General features: G+C 41.4%; 1 protein-coding gene across 2 annotated transcripts in view; it reads right to left on the minus strand.

Moving 5' to 3' along the window:
• RTN1 (reticulon 1) overlaps positions 1-20,545 on the minus strand; it is a 309,875-nt gene that overhangs the window by 196,842 nt on the left and 92,488 nt on the right. The window contains exon 1 of one of the 2 annotated variants that reach the window (XM_032405227.1): positions 12,882-13,322. The exons of the other annotated variant lie outside the window; for it this stretch is intronic. Within the exon in view, the coding sequence (XP_032261118.1) occupies positions 12,882-13,122 (241 nt within the window). The 5' untranslated portion in view covers positions 13,123-13,322. Of the gene's footprint in view, positions 1-12,881; positions 13,323-20,545 lie in introns of those variants that run through there. 2 annotated transcript variants of the gene reach the window in all.

Raw genomic sequence — 20,545 nt, forward strand, 5'->3', positions numbered from 1 at the left:
CTGGACACTGCAGGTTTACCTAGAGCTACCACTTAGCCCTCCTCACAGAGGCTGAGACTAGCTACTGGCCATTGGAAGAGCTGAGACTGGAATCCGGTATGGCGACCCTTAAGTCCACACTCTCTCCCACTTCGCCATAGCCAGTTTAGGAAGAACATGGCTTGGGAACCCTTTGAGAGACACAAATTCAGTTACAGCATATTCTTGAAACTAACAACACAGCATTTATGGAATGCAGACTTTTTCCTTAATATAGACTGTTCTTCCTCATGGTCTGGCTATATTGTTACTCTACTGCATTTTTTTTTATATTCTGGTGATGCATTTATGTGTCACCTACTCATACCTAGTACATACCTCGTACACACACACATCTAGAGAGTGCTTAATAAATATTTGTTGAATAAATAAATGGATGATTCACTGAGGCTTTATTGAATTGTAAAACTAGTGCCCTTGTATAAACAGGGATCTATATGAGGTTATCTGGAATGATCGATTTCTAAGAGTTGGAAAGTTATTTAATTCCTCCATCCATAAAAAGCTTCTGAAAAATCCCAGAGGTGGTGTGCAAAATGGTGTTTATAAGTGCATTTTCCTGGGCAGAGATTCCAAAGCTCTCATCAGACTCTCTAAGTGTGTGTGTGGGGGGGGGAGGTCTATGAACCTGAAAGATAAAAAATTACTAACTCAATGTATCTTCTCTATTATATCCCCTCTATCATATAAACGACCAGCCCAGCTATGCTTACATACCTCCAGTGACAAGAAACTTATCACCATATGGGGCAGTCCTGGCTACTTTCATATTTCACAGCATAACTTCTGATTGACCACAGCTCCATCCTCCAGAGTCACACAGAACATATTCAGCACCATGCCACTTGACAGTTCTTCATGTATTTTTAGATAGCTGTCATAACCCATCCTATCTTCTCTTGTGCAGGCTGCAAATCCTCAGTTCTTTCAACCAGAGTCAAGGTTTCTGCTACCATCTGCACCATCTTCCATTCTGGCACTCCCACTGCCCTTGGGACCCCACCGAGCCACACGGGCGGTCAACACCTTCCCAGCAGCCCCACCCCCACCCCCGCCGTGGCCAAAACCACATACCTCTGCTTAACAGAGACCAACCATCTCCTTGGGGGCAGCCGGTTCAGCCTACTGACTTAGAGTTAACTTCTAGTTAACTAAGACTCCTCTATTTTTTTTTCTTTATATGTGTTGCAGTTTCCCCATGATCCTCCCATTCTGTTTTTCAGTAGTTTGAGGATCCCATTGCAACATTTTACAACTGTCCCCGTCAAACCTCCACTTTTAAATGTAACAGTTTCTTTCAGCTGAGGTTCCTACGGACTCTCAAGTTCTATCAATCCACATTTTAGCTACCATCCCCTTCACCTAGCCTCTCTCTCTCACTCTAGTTCAGACAGGCTTTCATACAGGGTGATGCCTTATGAGCATGCAGCTTATACTACAGAGATCATAAAATAGATGTTGCATAAGAAAAGCCCAGAACAGGCAGGGGTGCACTAATTAAGAGCACAGACTCTAGAGCCAAATCTCCGGGCTGCCACTTACTACTGCATGACCTGAGGCAAATTACTTAACCTCTATCTCCACTTACTCATCTGTGAAATGGGATAGATAACTACACCTGCTTCACTGGGTAGTTACAACAATGAAATGTAAGGAGCCAGAACACATTGTAGGTGCCACATAAGTGCTTGTTAAATAAATACTTTAGCTAATATGTGCATATATTTAGTTACCTAAGTACGAGAGTGTCAGAAACCAGTATTATAAACACAGAAAATAGCTCAAGGACTTAAAATGTGCTATTGGGTTCTTCTCCGTACAACCCATATCTAGACCAACACAGCTTAGACTTGATGTACTTTGCAAAGCCAAGGCACACACCTCTCAGTCTGTTTTCACTGTGGTCTTTTCGAGTGAACACTCAGGGAACATTGGAGAAAGGGAACAAGGCCCAGTAAACATGCCTGAGCTGCAGAGTTGGAAGGGTTTTACTATTCATTCACTTTTATTTTCAGCCTATTTTCTTTCTGTTGTTCAGATCGGTCATTTCTGCTGTTTATCTGCAAGTTCACCGATTCTTCCCTCTAGCCTTTCCATTCTACTGTTGAGCTCACCCATTGAATTGTTGTGTTTTTTTCTCTTCAAGTCTTTCAGCGATTATATTTCTCAGTTCTAAAACTTCCCTTTGGTTCTTTACTATATCTTCTATTTTTTTCACTGAAACTTCCTATTTCCTTACTGGGACTTCCCATTTTATTACTTGTTTCAAGTGTGTTCATAATTGCTTATTCTTGCATTCTTGTGACGACTGCTTTAAAATTGTCAGATAATTCCAACATCTGTGTAATCTTGGTTTTGATTAGCCCTTGTCATTTACATTCAGATCTTCCTGGGGTTTGGTACTGACAAGTGATTTTCAATTAAAATCTGGACATTTGGGGTGTTTTGTTATGAGACTACAGATCTTATGTAAATGCCACACTAACAGGGAAGAAGGGTGCTGCCTTATTACCCCCCGAGGCAGGAAGGGGGGTGGAGTTTAGGTTCTCCACTCAGTCTTATTACCAGTGAGCAGTGTTGAAACACCTGCCTCTCCACTCAGCTTCCCCTGATACTGCACTAGCTGGCAGGCCTATGCTGGGTGGAAGTCCAGGCTTCCCACATGGTGCCCACTGGCACTGGGGTTGTGGTGAGGGGCGGTTGTTGGGATGCCCCTTACAGCTTCCCAGGGGTGGAAGTCTAGGCTCCCGGCCTGGCTTCTGCTGGTGGGATAGGGATGGGGGGGCAAGCAGTATATTTTGCGGTGTTTGGCTGGAGCAGAGAAGTTATTGTCAAAAAGTTCTCGGTCTTGCTAGGCTGCTCCTTTCCTGGTCATCTGGCTGGAGAGAACAGGTTATCTTGTGGGTGCTTTTTGTCTGTGCCCATTGGCCTTTTCCCCATGGCTGGCTTCTACCATATCCAGTCTGAACTAGATGAGGGAAAAAGAAAACCCAGAGAATTCACCGTGTGTCCCTTCTCAGATCCCAAGGTCCCTAGTAAGTCTGCCTTCTTCTCTCCACCTTCCAGAGTCTTTTTATGTTTATTTTATATACAGTGTTCAGGCGTTTTGGCTATACTTAGCACGAGGATAAAGAAAAGTGTATTTGCTCCATCTTTCCAGAGGCATTAGTCTATCTATAAAAGACTAACCTACAGAGCTATAAGACTATCCAGCAGATACCCAAGAGCCACAGGACCAGCTGATTTAGTCTTGCCCTCAGGGCAAGAGGTGGGGGGGGGAGGGACGGAAGTAGGTAGTGGCAGGATCTGGCTTTCATTGTCATACCCTCTTTGGTGAGAGAAGCAGCCTCTTCCAAACCAACTCCTCTGCATACCTAGGACAGCTTTCTACATTCATTGCCCTTCCGTCTACTGTCTGCACTCACTCCAGCTGGCCCCCATGGGCACACCTCAGCCCTGCTCCAGTCACAGATCACTCATTAGGACCTGAGGAGGGAGGCAGGTCACCACTCCAACTGCACTCCCCAGAGCCAAAATGTCTTCTAATGCGCTTCACCAGGACGGACTTCTCCCAGCGCTAGTTCTTCCGTGCTCTCCCCACTCCCTGCTGAGATTTGGCTGAGGTCCAGGTAAGCACAGCAAGCATTTTCTATTAAAAAGCCTACGACTAAGGTAGCATGACTTTTTCTTGGGCTTTGTTCTCCTAGACCTCTCTTGTGCATCCGACAGTGTGCTGACCAGGCTTCCTATTAATAGCACCTTCCAGATAATTAGTTATTTGCAATTTGCATTTACCTCCCCATGTTACTTCATTTTATCTTCACGACACCTCTGTAAAATAGCCAGGACAACAGTATCATGCCCATTTTATATATGAAGAAACTGAGCCGTAAAGCAGATTTGCCCTACAGTGTCACATTGACATGATATTAGGTGCCAAAGCCAAGATGAGATAAATCTCTCAGGGGCGCCTAGGTGGCTCAGTCAGGTAAGCATCTGACTCTGGATTTCGGCTCAAGTCATGACCTCAGGGTCCTTGGATTGAGCCCCACGTTGGACTCCCTGCTCAGCGATGAGTCTGTCTCCCTCTCCCTCTGCCCCTCCCCCTGCTCATGTGCTTTCTCTCTCTGAAATAAATAAATCTTTTTAAAAAATCTGCTTTCTTAGTCAGAGCTCATTCTACACCATGCCATCTTGGCTTCCATGATACTCTAATTATAAGAGTAATTACCATTTGAGCCACTCCCTTGCTTGTGTGCACTCTCTCTCTCTAATATATAAAATACTAAAAAAAAAAGAGTAATTACCATTTGACTGCCAGACCCTCTACAAGACCCAGTACCATATATACTACTATGGAATCTGAGGCTCATGGAGGTTCAAAAACTTGCCTGATGCCACTCAGCTAGTAAGAGGCAACGAGCTCATGCTCCATTCTTGGCCCTTTGTTCTTCCCATACAACATACTCTCTTTCAAAAATCTACTTATTTATTCTATGACTTCTCTTGTAATCTTCTAAATCTATATCAGCAATCCTGTTTTTATCTCTAAAACCCACTCTTTTATCTTCAGTGCCAACTGGAGATTTCCACTCAAGGGGCTTATCATCGTATCAAGCCCCACATGACTAAAAATGAATCTGTGATCCTCACCTCTCTAAACAGTTCCCTCTTCCTACCTCTCTAGAACATCAACATCCTCCCAGCCACAGGACATAGAACTTTAGAGTTGACATTCCTTTCCTCACACCCCATATCCTGTCAGTCACAAAGTCCTATTGAATGTTCCTGGGGAGCCACTCATCTTTCTTCCTCTTTCTTCCCATGGCTATTTATTCAAGGCCATGACACTGATAGTGGGTCAGCCTTCCCCATTAAGTTCATCTTCTACGCCACTGTCTCACTAATCCTCCTTAGCACAGCTTTATAATATTACTTCCCCCACCCATCAACCTTTAAAGGTCCCAGAATCCATATACAAGGAGTCTAGAGTCCTGTGAGTAGCTTTCAAGCCCCCCAGAATCTGTATCCCCTCACCCAGCTGGACAGGTTAAACCAGCCTAGTCATTGGTCATCCCCAAGTCATTACCCATGTTTCTCCCTTCACCCAAACTGTCTTTCAGCTCACTTCTGCTCATTCTTATTCTGTCTATCCTTTAGGTAGGTCACACTCCACCTCTTTCAAAAAACCAGGTACTCTGGGACCCATAAAATCATGAAATGTGCACAGCGCTTAGAGCTTGTACCATCCAGCCAGCCAGCAGGCTGTCCTCTGACTTGTTTACCTTTGTTTTGTGTGAGTTTGTCTTATCTCCCATCTAGACAGTAAGCTCAGAAGGGGAAAGGGGGATATAGCTCATGTTCTCTACTGCCCACAGCTCCTAGCAAAATGCCAAGCATAAGGAGGGGATTCAATACATGAGTGCTTCCTGAAGTTTTAATATGCATCTGGCAGGCTTGTTTCCCTAGTATGAAGTCTGTGGATTACCTCACGTGATCCTGAAGCAGACAATCTACAGACCACATTTTCAGAAGCCCTGATTTTTCAGGATCAGTTGCAAAATTCATGCCAAAAATAGACATGAGATTGGTTTTTATTCTTACGCTCATCAACTAGATCAGCAATAACTTGAACACACACAATTTTTTGTTATCCAAGAGATGTTTATTTTAAAATGCACAAAGATTTGCTAGGCCTAAAACAAAATTTGAGGTCTAGGTATTTTTGAAAGATGTGATATCTTCAACAAATTCCCCACATTCAAGAAGCAAGAATTTGCTATCTTCTTCTTTGGACTCTTGAGAAACTGAGGGTTCTAGAGGGGAGGGGGGTGGGGGAATGGGTTAGCCTGGTGATGGGTATTAAAGAGGGCACATATTGAATGGAGCACTGGGTGTTATACGCAAACAATGAATCATGGAACACTACATCAAAAATTAATGATGTAATGTATGGACATTAACATAAAAAAAAAAGAAAAAGAAACCACTGACGCACAGGATTCCAGGAGATCTACCTGTTCTCTTATCATTTGCTCATTATTTATAAATGAAATGAAAAAGTCAAATTATTTTATCTCATTCACATTTCATTTTAGTTGGAAGAGAAATCTTAATAAGCAAAGCTGAATAAAAACAGAATTAAAACTTTGTAACCACCTTAAAAAAAAAAAAAAAGCAAGAATTCGGTCTGTAACTGGTTTTATAATAATCTCATGCAGTAGATGAATTAGAAAATCCATTTGGGGATTGGAGATGGAAGTTAGAATGCAGAACTGTTCCAGCTAGAAATGTAACTCATTAGGAAACCCAGCAAACATGGTTTTACAATGAATAATCTCACATAAATGTATAGGTAGGGAGGCAGAGGACTAAGGAGAGATTCAGATGATGCTTTTAGCACTACAAAATTACTTAATGAATTCCCCAAACATTTTAGAATATGTTGAATATCTATGGAATTAGATATGTCAGCAAAAAATGAAAAAGATAGCTCAGGAAAAAGAATAAATAAAAGAGATACTTGTAAATATCATTCTTCACATTTAGGTTAATAACCCCAAACTGGATAAAATTGTGTGGTTCTTTTTTTTTTTTTTTTTTTTAATTGTGTAGTTCTTAAGCAAGTATGTTACATTAAGGAGTGTTTCTTAACAATGGAGAACTAGAGAATTTCAAGGAGGCCACAATTTTGTGGAGAGTGCATTTTAGGTAGTCAATCTGGAGTTAACTATGTGTTTTGTGATGGACTCTTTCTGGTTTCATTAGGATGCTGTTCGCTTTTGAGAAGTATGTCCATGTTAACAACCACAATGTAATTTAGGCACATTGTTTTCTTTTAGGAAGGTATAAAGATGTTGGTATAACTAATACCTTCCTTTCGAAGTTTCCTCCAATAAACAACAACCTCACTTTTGCTTGAATATCATTAACTGACAGGCAACCTATCTCTTTTCCAGGTAGTTCTAGTTAGAACTTTCTCCTTCACTAAGTAGGAATCTACTTCTCTAATTTGACCACCCTCCCAATTCTGCCCTGTGAAATCGCCCGGGTCACGTCTTGGCTTCAGAAGAGTGCTTCTGGTATTTGAATTTAACACTCAAATCTCCTTTAATTCTTCCTTTCTTGTGGCAAAAAAGTTATTAATTTCTTCAGCCATTTCTCAAATGGCATTTTTTCTAGAAGCCTCACCAATCTGGTCACCCTTCTCTCAACATTCTGTAGTTCATTAATGTCTCTCACAGCATGGTACCCATTGTTTAGTACAAGACTCCAAATCTGCCTAGAACAAAATCTAGATGAATTATTACCTCATATAATGTGTACCCAAGGCTTTCTATTAATATTATCTAAAATTACATAAGAGATTTTAGTAATTTCACCATACCACTAGTTCATATTTAGTTAATTACAACCCTCAAAGTTCCCATCCCCCACAATGAACTATTTTAAGATGCATCTCCTACGTTCTGTACATATTAAATAGAGTTTGCAGAACCTACAGTCAGAATTTTACATTTATCATTTTACAGGACACTGTTCTTCCCTCCCCCTCGAGAAACCCCTAGCTTTGAAGCCCAGGCCACTTTCCTAAAGATATCAGCACCAAGTTCACTGCCTTTCTCCAATCTCTGCCATGGTTCTTTGTGATTTCGGTAATTATGTCGGTGATCATTTTACTCCTGCCCTTGCCATCTGAACTCCACTCCTCCAATGACCTTGTCTTCCACTCCAGCTCAGTCTCCTTCTCAATAACTGTACTCCCTCCTAAATCTCTGTCTCAAACACCCACTCTGGAAGGACCACCTCTTATCCTTTCAGTTCCCTTATTAAGGAATCCCTGTCCCATCTGTTCTTCGACCCTACCAGCCCATACAAACCATTTATATCATCTTCTCACTGAGCATCAGCCCCGTCTTGTCCTCCTTCCCTCTTCCCCAGATTCCATAACCCATCAGTATCCTCATTGCCTTACACACAGTTCACCTCCATGGTCCCTCTCTTCCTGTCATGCTCACTGAAAAACAAAAACAAAACCAGTCCAACCATCCACTTACTCCAAACCAATGCCCAGGCAGCTGAACATGGCTGAAAAAAAAGATAACATATATGGTAACTCATGTCACATTCAAACTCATGACCACAAACTCCAAGTGAGCCCCAGGACTGCTCAGAATTCCGTTTCTACTAATCCTTCCGCTCTGCAATTCTAGCAACAATTTTATACTTTCTCCCCTCCTCTCAAACTTCCAACTCTACTCCTGCCTTCACTCTTCTCTTGACCTTGCTTCCTAGTTCATGGAAAATAGAAGCAGTCGGAAGAGAACCTCTAGCTGTTCTCCCAACCCCCCTCCCCACCCCGCTCGACTGTCTTTGCTCCAGTTATATCCACAAGCTGTCCTTAAATCCATCTAACATCAGCCCTCTGCCGTGCCCTGGATCCATTCCCCTCACCCACTCTGTTACAGGAAACATACTCTCTCTCCTACACTATCCATCTTTCCATCCCGACTGAATCATTTGTATCACTTTACAAATACGCTTTAAAATCCCCCAGAGTAAAAAAATAAAATGTTCCCTTCTCTTGATCCCAATCCCATAGATTGATAGATACATAGATAGATTTTGTTTTCCCAGGTGGTCTGAGCAAGTTGTGCTCATGTTTATTTATCCTGTGTTGACCTCCGAAAACTAGCTCATGCCCTTGTGCCCATGGGGTTAGATTATTATAATGCCCTTCTAGTCAAGCTTCCAGAGATGACATGGGAATAAGGAAAATGAAAAATGACACCAAAGGAACTGTTTCATTAAACTAAATACTAATGTGAAACAGAAAGATGCACCTATTCTAGGAAACCATGACCTGTGTTTAGCACAGATACTTTCAAAAAGGAGGAATTCAATGAATGTTTACTAAATTGAATTGAATCTCAATGGTTTCTCACTTTACAGATAATAAAAACTTCCTGGAACCTGTGCTATTCAGGATACAGTATTATGAGCAAGAAAATCCACAACTCGTCTCCAAACCTGGAGGATCAGAAGCAGATGAATGCCCTAGAAAAGAGACGGGAGGCAAGAAGGCCTATGGTAGATTTGAGGGGCAATGACCAGGATGGGTTTCCAGGAAGGGTGAGTTCATGAAGAGGAGGTGATGCTGGAAGCCTTGATAAAGTTTATTATCAATGTATTTTTAGGGTATGTAAGTGTTTCTAAATTTTAATTCACCCTGACTTGAATTCCCTATATGAAAGGACATATACCATACTTTCCACCAGAAATGTTATTGATTGTAACCAGAGGCTATGTCCAGAGAAATAAATTACATTAGAAACTCTTTTATTCTTCTTATATGTTCTATAAAATATTGTAAGTGTAGTGTGCCTTCTCACTTCAACATAACTGTAGCTTTCTCAAAAGATGAAAGAAAACAGAAACTGAAATTTACACCTTCTGAAGGGGATTACTGGGAATGACTCCAAATTAAAAAATATACACACATCTATCAAACACACCCACAAGTTCACGTGAATTTTAGATGATCAGTGATATATACAGTACAATTTATTATACTAAACAATAAACACAGGATATATAAATATTCTGAAGTTACTTAAATCATGAGAGATAATTTATAGTTTTTCCAATAGAGTATCACATTCAGCATTTGAAAAATATAAATTTATGAGCATTGTGGTCCAAATAAAGTAAAAATCTCTCTCTCTCTCTCTTTCTCTCTCCAATTTAAGAAATTTAAGTCAAATTATCTATAAGTAAATATTACAGAAGCAAATCATATTGATTTCTCTGGACCATTCTCCATTCTGTTCATTTTGCCTTGCATGCATGAAGCAATCAATGAGTTAATTTCCAAAGCGACCATGAGTTAACTTCTCACCACTGCATTTTGTTCAAATGTTCTATTTTAAATTATTCCTTTAAACAAAGGGCCATTCTTCTATCCTTGTGTTATTGTATGCTCCCTTTGAATAGTTTCCAGGAATAAAATAACTGATCATGAGAAAACAAAACAGTTGCTCTTACCATCCTTTAAAGTTATTAAGACGATGGTGCTGATTCATGATTTAACAACTCTAAGATGTTGTAGCCTACACAGGGTGTATTAAATGTTCCCTTGGCAATAGACATCATTTCGCATGCCCATTATCAAATTTCAACATGAAAAATTGTAGTTTTAACAGAAAGTGTTACTTTTTATTAAGAACATTTCCAATCCACAAAAGGGACAGGAGCAAGGAGAATACCTGAAAATACAGTGCAGTTTTAACGATATTTAAACATATATTCATTGCAGGACATTACTAAGAAATATTTTTTGGACTGTTTCTTTAGGAACTTTAATTACCATCAATGTATAAAAATAATAACAGAATTTCTGTCCAGATGGCATGATTAGTGCTGTTTTTCAGAAAAAAAAAAGCTTTTAAAATATCAATATCTGTCTTACACTTTATAATCCTATCTAAAGAAGAAACAAAATCTGTTTACAGTGCATCACGCTCAAAGTCTAAGTTACTACTTAGTTTGAGTCCCAAAGAGCACCATTCTTTTTAAAAAAGTAGATCAGTGTGTTTAATAGGCTCCCTCTGGATTTTGTCTCTGATAAAGTTAAAGATGTACCTACTGACTTTGCTTATAGCAATAAAACTGTCACAGTAACAGACAAGGAAGCTGGCCCAGATTTTGTTTGGATTTTTCAAGACCTAGCTATTTATTTAGATATCATTTCCAGCATCTAGGTCTCTTATAGTAGCCTCTCCAGTATAAGAAATATGAAACATATAGATTTAAAACATTAAACAATCAACAACTATATGAGACATTCCTTCAAGCAGCACTAATAAACTAAAAATGTTCTATATAAATATGCAAAATATATGCTCCTTTCCTGTCCCTTCATCCCCCTCCCATCCAAACTCAGCATCATCATGTTCCATTTTATTAGTGTATTTGTTATCTAGAACAGGAAACCCCCAACATATTCAGCAAAGTAAAGTATTTCTATAATTTTCTATAATAATAATAATGTTAAAATTGCAAATGGCTACTTTGTGACAGGAGTTGTTCTAAACATTTTATATATAGCAACTCATTTTAGTGTATAGTGTGTTACTGAACACAGGGCACTAGCTTCCTTTCCCAGCTTCCCCGAACCCTGGTGACACTAGTGGGAGGTGGGAAATATTTATAAAGAAATAATTTACTTTGCTGATGGTGGACAAAGGTTCTGAGCTATGAGCTACAAAGAACAGTAATGGTAAACCGACAAAAAATGTACCTCCCTTTGTCTTTCATCTTTTTCCATCTTCCTTTGCAATTATAAGGAATTTTGTTTTCATTTAGATGAAGTTGAAAGAGAGGCTAGGCAGCCTTTCTTAGTCTTAAATCCTTTCCACCCCCACACCCTCATATAATAATTAATATATGACAAATGGGGTTTTCTTCCTTGGAGTTTTCTTTTCTTTCTTTCTTTTTTTTTTTTTTTTTTTCTGATTATGGTCCCAATTTTTTCTCTTCCCATCAGAATGTTGTTATGTTTTAATTATTGCATTCCCCAAACCTCCTTTCCTCAGCACAAATCTTTTGTACTAGACCAGAATTAAAGGCTACCTAATGCACTCCACATGACCCTTAAGAGAGGCGGTGGCTTAAGAAAGGTGTTTCCCTAAATCAGCTGCCAAGAACACGCAAGCAGTCCCACCCCCTTTCCACTCTTCCGGAAGCACCCACCACCCCAGATCCTCGAGGACTACGTTCAAATTTACACAACTCCCATTCCACTACAGCAAAGCTTTTTCAGAAAACAACACAGCACCGCCCCCTCTAACTCCCTGCCTGGAAACACAGAGCTACCCAGGCCGGCAGCCCCTCCCCGAAGCTCTCCTCCCGCATCCTTTGGTCGGGATGCTCCAAGGCCCTGGTCCCAGCAGGGCACCCGCGTGCTCCGGCTCGAAACGGGGGGTCAGGCTAAGGGTGACCGAACCCAAGGCAGTTTCCAAATGCCCAGGCGGGTCCAGACTGCCGGTAAACTGTGCCTCGTTCACTCACCACCACCAGTCAAGCCCTCTCACACCCCAGCCAGGCCGCCGCTCTTAACGGGTTCCAAGTTTCAATGCTCCCTGCAAGATGGGGACATCTGGGCAGTTCTGGGCGGGGACAGTCACAACTCCCAACCCTCTGGCAACGCTGCCCCTCCTGAATGAGACACGCACACCTTGGGATTTCAGTTTTCTGCGGCAGGGAGGGGGAGGTGGAGAATGGGAGGGGGAACTGGGAGGGAGTAGGGTGTGGCGATTTGTGGAGGGAAGGGGTAAGGAACACTTCCAGCCACATCTCTGCCCCGGACCCAGCCGGATCTAGCGGCAGCCGGCCTGCCCGTCGCTTTGTTGTCAGCGTCCCCTGTAGCTGGCGCGCACGCCGAGCTCAAACACGCCCCAGAAAATCATCGCAACTGGCCAAGCGGGCCCTACAGCCCCCAACCCCTTGGCGGACGGAAGAAACTTGTACGCGGGCGCACCAACAGCCAGGATGCTGCGGTCTGCCTCCGAGGACAATTTTTAAAGCCGAGATAACAATGATAATGAAATATAATGAAACGATAGTATTTCGTCTTCTTCCGAGCCTTTGGGGGAAAAAAAAATTCCTGTTTTCTACCGGTCCGCCAATATTTACAGTCGCCCGGGGCGAAGCGGGCTGAGGTTGGTGCTCCAGGTAGAGAGCGCGAGCGAGGTGCAGAGCCGAGATGCGGAGAAGGGGACCGGGCTGGGGGACCCCGTCCCCGACGCCATTTGCGGGGCAGCGGCGCCCGCCGCCCGCCTTACCTGTGGATGCAGTTTCCATGGCAACTGGCGGCGGCCGGGCGGGGCCCGAGTCCAGTTCCCGCGGCGCCGCTTCCCCGGCCCCGGCGCCCAACGCCCGCCCGGGCTCCCCCGCCTGCGGCGCCGGCTTGGCCCCTGTCGGCGTCACCGCTTCGTTCTCCCCCTCCCCCCGGTCCCCGAACCACTGGGACCCGGAGCCTGCCAGCGGCAGCAGCTCGTCTTGGGGATCCGGCGGCGTGGCCATGGCTGGCGGTCCCCCCCACCCACCCCCCGGCGCGGCGAAGGCGGTTTGGCGGGGCCGAGGTGCGGTGCCTGGGCGGCCGGGCGCTCCCTGCTGCTGCCCCCGCCTGGACTCGGGGCTTGGGGAGGCCGCGGTGTTAGCGCCGCCGCCGCTGCTGCAACTCCGGCCGAGCTGCCGGCTGCCGCTCTCCCCGCTTCAGCTCCTCCTCCTCTCCCTCCTCTTCCTCCCGGCCCCGCCGCGGCCGCTGCTTGCGCTCCGCCTCCTACTCCAGCCGCCGCCGCCACTCGCTACTCGCAAGCCTGTTATTACGCAGGTGAAAATGGCCTGCTTCGTCCTAGTCTCCCTCGGCCCACATCAGCCCCCGGTGGCAGGCCCCGATTAGGGGATGGGCCAAATCCACTTGAATCTTCCTGTTGGGTAAGAATCTAAGGAGAAGATGAGCAGGTAGAAGCAGTCCCCAGCCGAAGCGTGACGGATGAGGCAAGCCGCCCTCCCAACTCCTAAACTTGAGCCCCGACTGGTGTCTTGGGACTCAGGGCAAAGGAAGGAAGCTTGGAGATCTCAAGGCCACGGTTCTGAGGGTGACCAGTATCTGCTGTGGAGGGGACGCGGGTCTGCGCGGGGAAGGGTGAAGATGAATGTTGGCAGGAGACAGGGAGCTGCAACCCTGAGGTTAAATGCTGCGTCCTTAAAAACTGTTGTTTCCAGAACAGGGCTGAAAATAGTGGAGTACAGGAAAGAACTACCAGGAGAACCTCCGAAAAAAAGCTTGCCAGACCTCATCGGTACCAGCACTGAAAGCAAGTAGGATGTCACTAGGCAGGACGAAAAGCGGTTATGCTTCCTTTCAGAAACACTGAGCCAAAGTCATACAAATGATAAGCTGTCTGCGCAGTCTATTTTATTTGAGAATGTGGACACCTCAGGAACCTTGTTGCTTTTTTTTTTTCTCCTTTACAGCCGTCTCAGACAAAGTGGAAGATACTTGAAAGATAAACCGAACTCAGAGAAGTTGGCTTATAATGTATTATTCCCGTATTGGAGCCATCTTTTCAAACAAAACTTGTGCCTTATTTGTTCTGAAATTGTCTATGAAATGATGTGGTTTGGGAAAAAAATAAATTTCAGGCCAACACACAGGGTAGAAGAATAGGCTTATCCATTGCTCTTTCTTTGGAAAAGGTGGAACATGGGGTAGAAGTACTTGGGACGTTGTGAGACAGCTAAGCCACCATAGGCCTATCAAGGGTTTCATACCTGTTGATTTTTTTTTAAGATTTTATTTATTTTTGTGAGAGAGAGAGAGAGAAAGAGAGAGAGATCGTGGGCATGAGAGGTGGGGGAGAGGCAGAGGGAGAAACAGACTCCCTGTCGAGCAGGGAGCCAGATGCAGGACTTGATCCCAGGTCCCTGGGATCATGACCTGAGCTGAAGGCAGATGCTTAACCCACTGAGCCACCCAGGCACACATACCTGTTGACTTTTTATTCAAAGTCCAACTTAAGCACTATTCAGATTTCTCCTCAAAAATGCTGAAACTTAAAAGTCTAAATTGTGCCCAACCCTTCGTTCTTCTAGTACACTGTTCAAAAGATGTCCAGTGATAATAAATTAGAGAAAATGTATTCACTCAGTAGACAATAAATATGGCTTACTAGTGCCAGATGTCCCTGGAAATATGATGATCACCAAAATTTTACATTACTGGTATCTTTAAAAATTATCATGGACATGTTCATTATTTTGATTATGGTGATAGCTTCACAGGTGTATACATATGTCAGAACTAATCGAATTTTTCACTATAAATACGTGCAATTTAATGTATATCTATTTTACCTCAATAAAGCTATAAAAAAAATTACCCCCTCCGTCAACAACAACCAAAAAAATTCTTGGTTATCATGAATCATTATAGGTTTTTGAAATCTTTCCATGGGAAAAACAACCTTGTTTAAGAAATCTTTAAGATGAAAAGCTATTCCACTGCTGTCTTTCCATGGAGCTTAATCCTGTTGTGTAATCAGGGGGCACTTGTGAGACTTTCAAATCTATTGTTTAGAACTCCTCGGAGCATCAGAAATACCGGATGGAATTTCTCAGTTTCATTATTGATAACATGCCATGAACACAGTAAACTCTAACGATACAACATTAAGTGGTTATGGGTGGGTACTGGACATTTGAGAATTGTTAGGGTAAGGGAGTTACATACAGAATTACACAGTGTATGCTATTTTGTTTCCCTGGGAAACACTAATGAAAGTCATCATTAAGAAACTCGAATATCTATGCAAGCTTCTTAACTTCCTTATGCATAAATAGATAAGGAATTTGGAAATAGGATTCTAATTATTTTCCATATTTCATCAGATGTTGATCAATACTCTAATTGAGAAGGTGAAGAGGAAATAGCCAGTTAAGTGTATTTAGATTTTACTTGTTAGAGGAAATTGAAAATTTCCATTTTCATTTCCAATTTAATTGAAATATCTATTTTGATAAATGATTCTGTTTTGCTCTGCTGAAAAGAGATGTATTCACTCTTTCAGTTTTAGCAATCTTCACAACCATCTTTACTTTTTTAGATCCCACCTCTGGATATATACAAATAATCGTCTATTTGGGTGAAGAAATTTTCAGGGTTGTGCTTTGGTTTGAAATTACCAATGTTTAGCCACATTATTTTATATTTGCACCCCTGTGTACTGACAAAACTTGGCTAATTTGGAGATTTATGGGCATCACACACAGTCAGCTGTGGAATTCAGGGCTTGCATAGTTGCTCTAAGTTATGAATTGCTCTAACATGCTTTGGAGATAAAAAAAAATGAGGTTGGCACTTTTAAAGAATTCTTAGCAAGAAGAGTTGAGACAAAAGAACTGTCAGGTTTTGTCTTTGAAGACAAAGCTATTGTTTTTTCGAAAAGAAGTTTTGTTCATTATTTCAAAAGAAGGAATCTGTTGAGGAGCATTTATTTAACACTAGCTTCTTAACTTAGACCAAACCTTATATCATGTCGAAAGGGGGTATAGGGCAGGCAAAAAGAGCACCACAAGTAACAAACTTTAACCAAGATGAAATCCTTTCCAGCTTCAATATTAAAGTTATATAAGAGCTCTGTGCCTCGGTTTCCTCAACTGTAACCTAGATATTTTAATAGTATCTTCTGTACAGGGTTTAAGGGAGCACCAAATGGGCTGACATAAGTATGTATATTATTAACAAAAAGAGCACATGCCAGATTATTTCCAGAAAATGGCTTATAATGGTAAAAGCTCTGCCTGCATTTTTATATTTGCAAAGATCAAAGAATCAAAGCCAAAGAATCAAAGAATTCATTTAAAACAAATTAGATGAGAAATGTTCCCCTATATTGAGTGACTATTGGTCTTTTTCCACTTGAAAATCCTGTAACTCTGAAAGGCTAACCTTACATAAAGATAAATATATTTCAAAGGTTCTTTGAAGAAGCTGGGTAACACACACACACACACACACACACACACACACACATCTCAACTTGGAATAGCCTATATCAGGAATGGCAAATATAATTCATTGATTGAATAGTACTGAATGGGTGGGGCACTGTACTGAGAGTCTTGGGCTATGTTCAGATTCAGTAGGAAAAAGTGCCTAGAAGGATAAGCACTAGCTACATGCAGACAAGTGAAGGAGATGTGGTAATATATGCCAAGTATTTGCTTTCTCTGGGTTATATGTTTATCAGCACCCAAGCCTAGTTTCTACTTTTGAAACTTTTTAGGAAAGAATGCAACTGTGAAATCACTCCCATTGACTTAGTAAGAAAAAGTGTTTGACTCAAGATGGGACTCATTCTGCAGCCTCAAATTTTTCTGAAATCGTTGTGTGTGGGGTTGGTTCAAAGCTTATTGTGTCTGTACCATCCAGCTCATTTTGCAACATGGTTTTTACTCTACTACAATGGGTGGAAGCTCTTGAATTTTATATGGAAAAGTGTCCTCCCTTTCCTACTGCAGTGAAAGAACATTTAGATTGAAACTAATTTATAGAGACCATAGACTGGTGCACAAGAGAGCTGTGTTTTCTCCAGGAGACCAGTACAACACTCACAAACATCTCACAACACATTTGGAACACACCAGTTTCCTTCCGTCCATAGGGAGTAGCTGCTGTTTCTGACTCAGCCATCCAAGGGGATAAAACATCAATGCTTCTAATGTCCTCCAGTAGGGAAGGAAAGAAGAGAATTGATCGCTTTTCAGTAACCCAGTTTTGGTTTTCTTATAGAATTTGTGCATTTGAGCAAAACTGCAAAGATGTGTTATTTCTTTGGGCAAAAACATGAATTAGGAGATCTGTGACATGAATTCTCCATTCTTTGGACTCACAAAACACCTTTTAAGATATTCTGAGCTTGAGGAGCAAGCCAAAATCTACATGATGGAGGTAAATTGCCTTTGAAGAGTTCTTTGCATTTTGCGAACAGATCTCATTGACTAAACACACATGCCAACTTTTAATTTCCAAAATCTGATGAGAGATATGGTACCCTCACAGTAAGTTTTTTATTTATTTGACAACCAATGAATTAGCAGATTTCAAATGTGCTTCTTGATAATTTGTATTTATTGTTTTAATAACAGCTTTATTGAGATTTAACTTGCAACAATATAAAGTGTCTAATGCAATGATTTTAAGTATAGTCACATAGTTGTGCAACCATCACCACAATCAATTGTACAACATTTTCATCCCTCCAAAAAGAAACTTCATGCCCATGAGCAGTCACTCTCCACCCCCACAATCCAAATCCAGTCCTAGGCAATCACTGATTTATTTTCTGACTCCATAACTTTACCTATTCTGGATATTCCATATGGATGGAATCATACAATATGTGCCCTTTTGTGACTGGCTTCTTTTCCTTGGCATGATGTTTTCAAGGTCCACCTATGTTATAGCACATATCAGTACCTCATTACTTTTTCTTGTATGGATTCTCCGTTGTATGAATATGCTCTAACTTGTTTAACCACTCATCAGTTGATAGACATTTAGGTTGTTTCTCCTTTGGGGCTATTATAAATAAAGCTGCTATAATTGTTTGTGTACAAGATTTTTGGGAGCACATTTTCTTTTATCTTGCATATAACCTAGGATTGGAATTGCTGGGTCATATAGGGTCTGTGTTTCCTTGTTTGAGGAACTGTCAAATTTTTAGAGAATTTTGTTTTCCAAATTAACTGCACCATTTAAAAATCCTGTTGGCAGCATATGAGGGTTTCAATTTGTCCACATTCTTGTCAGCACTTGTCAGTAACTGCCTTTTTTTATTACAGCCAACCTAGTGGGTGTCAAGTAATATCACATTTTAGTTTTGATTTGCATTTCCCTGATACTTAATGATGTTCAGCATCTTCTCATGTGCTTATTATCCATTTGTATATCTTCTGTGGAGAAATGTCTATTCAATCCCATGCTTACTTTTAAATTGGGTTATTTATCTTTTATTATTTAGTTGTAGAAGTTCTTTATAATTCTGGATATGAGTCTTTTATCAGATATATGATTTGCAAAATTTTTTTCTCCCATTCTATGGATTGTCTTTTTACTTTCTTGATAGTGTCCTTTACAGCACATATGTGTTTAATTTTTATGAAGCCCAATTCATCTACTTTACCTTTCATTGCTTGTAGTTTTGGTGTCATATCTAAGAAACATTGCCTAATTCCAGGTCCAAAGATGTACAGCTAAATTTTCTTCTAAGAGTTTCATAGTTTTACATCTTATGTTTAGGTCTTTGACCCATTTTGAGTTAATTTTTATATATCATGTGGATAATTTATCTTTCTTATTTTGTGAATTGCCTTTTGTGTCCAGTCCAATTGCCTTGTCCAGTCAGGTATTTTTTTTCTTAAATATTTTTAAATGCTCTTTGTATTGTATTTTTGTCATTTATGTTGCAGATATTTGTCACATTTTATTGTTCAGGCATGATGAGAAAACCAAGGTTCTGAAAAAACCTTCAGAGATTTCTTCAGAGTCACATGGCTAAAGCAGCTGTTACTAAAGTCTAAGTCTGCTGACTCTAGGACTTAAGCTCTCCAAATTAAAAGCCTGACATAGTATAACCAATTTTTCAGTTTGTATATACTGTGCCATTGACAAGACCCTGGCCCAGCAGAGCTCAATAGAGACCACAGAGGGATTCAAGATTAGGAATCACAAACTAGATCCAAAGTATTCCAAGTTTAAAGCAAAATCATCAGCATCAAGACCAAGGATAAAGAAGGTATTGACGGCCTGTGTGGAAGTCAGAACCCTGGACAGCTCAGTAGGAGCCTTAGACAAAAACTGGAGGTTTCTTCTAACTTTAGATTATAATTACTGAAACTCCAGAGTCGTGGTTGGCCCAAAATTATGGAGTAGTCCCAGTTTAAAGGGCACCGGCCTTATTCATATGGCCCCAGTCTCTCCTGAGGAAAAATGTCATACCATCTTCCAAGAGTCTGTCGTTTTTGTGAAGCGACATGGCCTCATCTTTGGGCCTGACAAATATGTTAAGAAATCCCAGTTACCTGGGGCTTCTTAGGGGTTAGTCCAGTCTGAGGAGAAATTGTTTTCTTTCTCTCCTTGCTTGGAGCTCTTTATCTAGAAAGCTGCTTTTCCATCAAATTTAGAGACTGGCAGGAACTCCACTGTAAGTGGGGGTCCTGAGACATTACTTAGCAAAAGCTTAAGTTTACATGAGAGTTCCAAGGAAGAGTTGAGGGGAATACTGGTGTAAAAGTCTCAGAGCCAGGGTATATTTATGATTCCATATATACCATGACACAAGTTTGACCACTGGTGTCATAGAGCAGATGGGACCACACAAAACTCTATGGCTTGGAATCACTAATTCTACACCTGAAACTAATATTACACTGTATGTTAACTAACTGGAATTTAAATAAAACTTGAAAAAGAAAAAAAAACCCTCTGTGGCTTGTATGCACTTATGAGCTGTCCTGAGACATTCATCGTCTATCTCACTGCAGCCCTATTTGGGTAGAGGTGTAAGACAGTAATAAATCAGGATAAGCCTGTAATGACTGGGAAATTAACCTAAGTGAAAGTCCTGATGACAGCAGAAGGTTCCGAATAAAAGTCCTGAGTGTGAAGAGAGTCCAGGATACCTAGCACATAATCAAGAGACAGAAACACTTTGGGTCTGTTTCATTTCACTTGAAGAAATAAGAGAAAAAGAGAATCTTGAACTATGTCTCTTGGGAAATGGGTACAGCATATTGCAACATCAGTCATGAGGCTAGCTTTCTGTTTTATAAGCAATAGGTCAACTATCTTAAGTAGACAACTGCTCTTCAGAAGCATCAAGGTGTTACTCTAAAATAATGTTACTCTTCAACAGAATTATGGCTTCCTGGGCAGCTTAAC

Source organism: Phoca vitulina, unplaced genomic scaffold (genome assembly GCF_004348235.1).
Source record: "Phoca vitulina isolate PV1807 unplaced genomic scaffold, GSC_HSeal_1.0 scaffold7, whole genome shotgun sequence".
Lineage (NCBI taxonomy): Eukaryota > Metazoa > Chordata > Mammalia > Carnivora > Phocidae > Phoca > Phoca vitulina.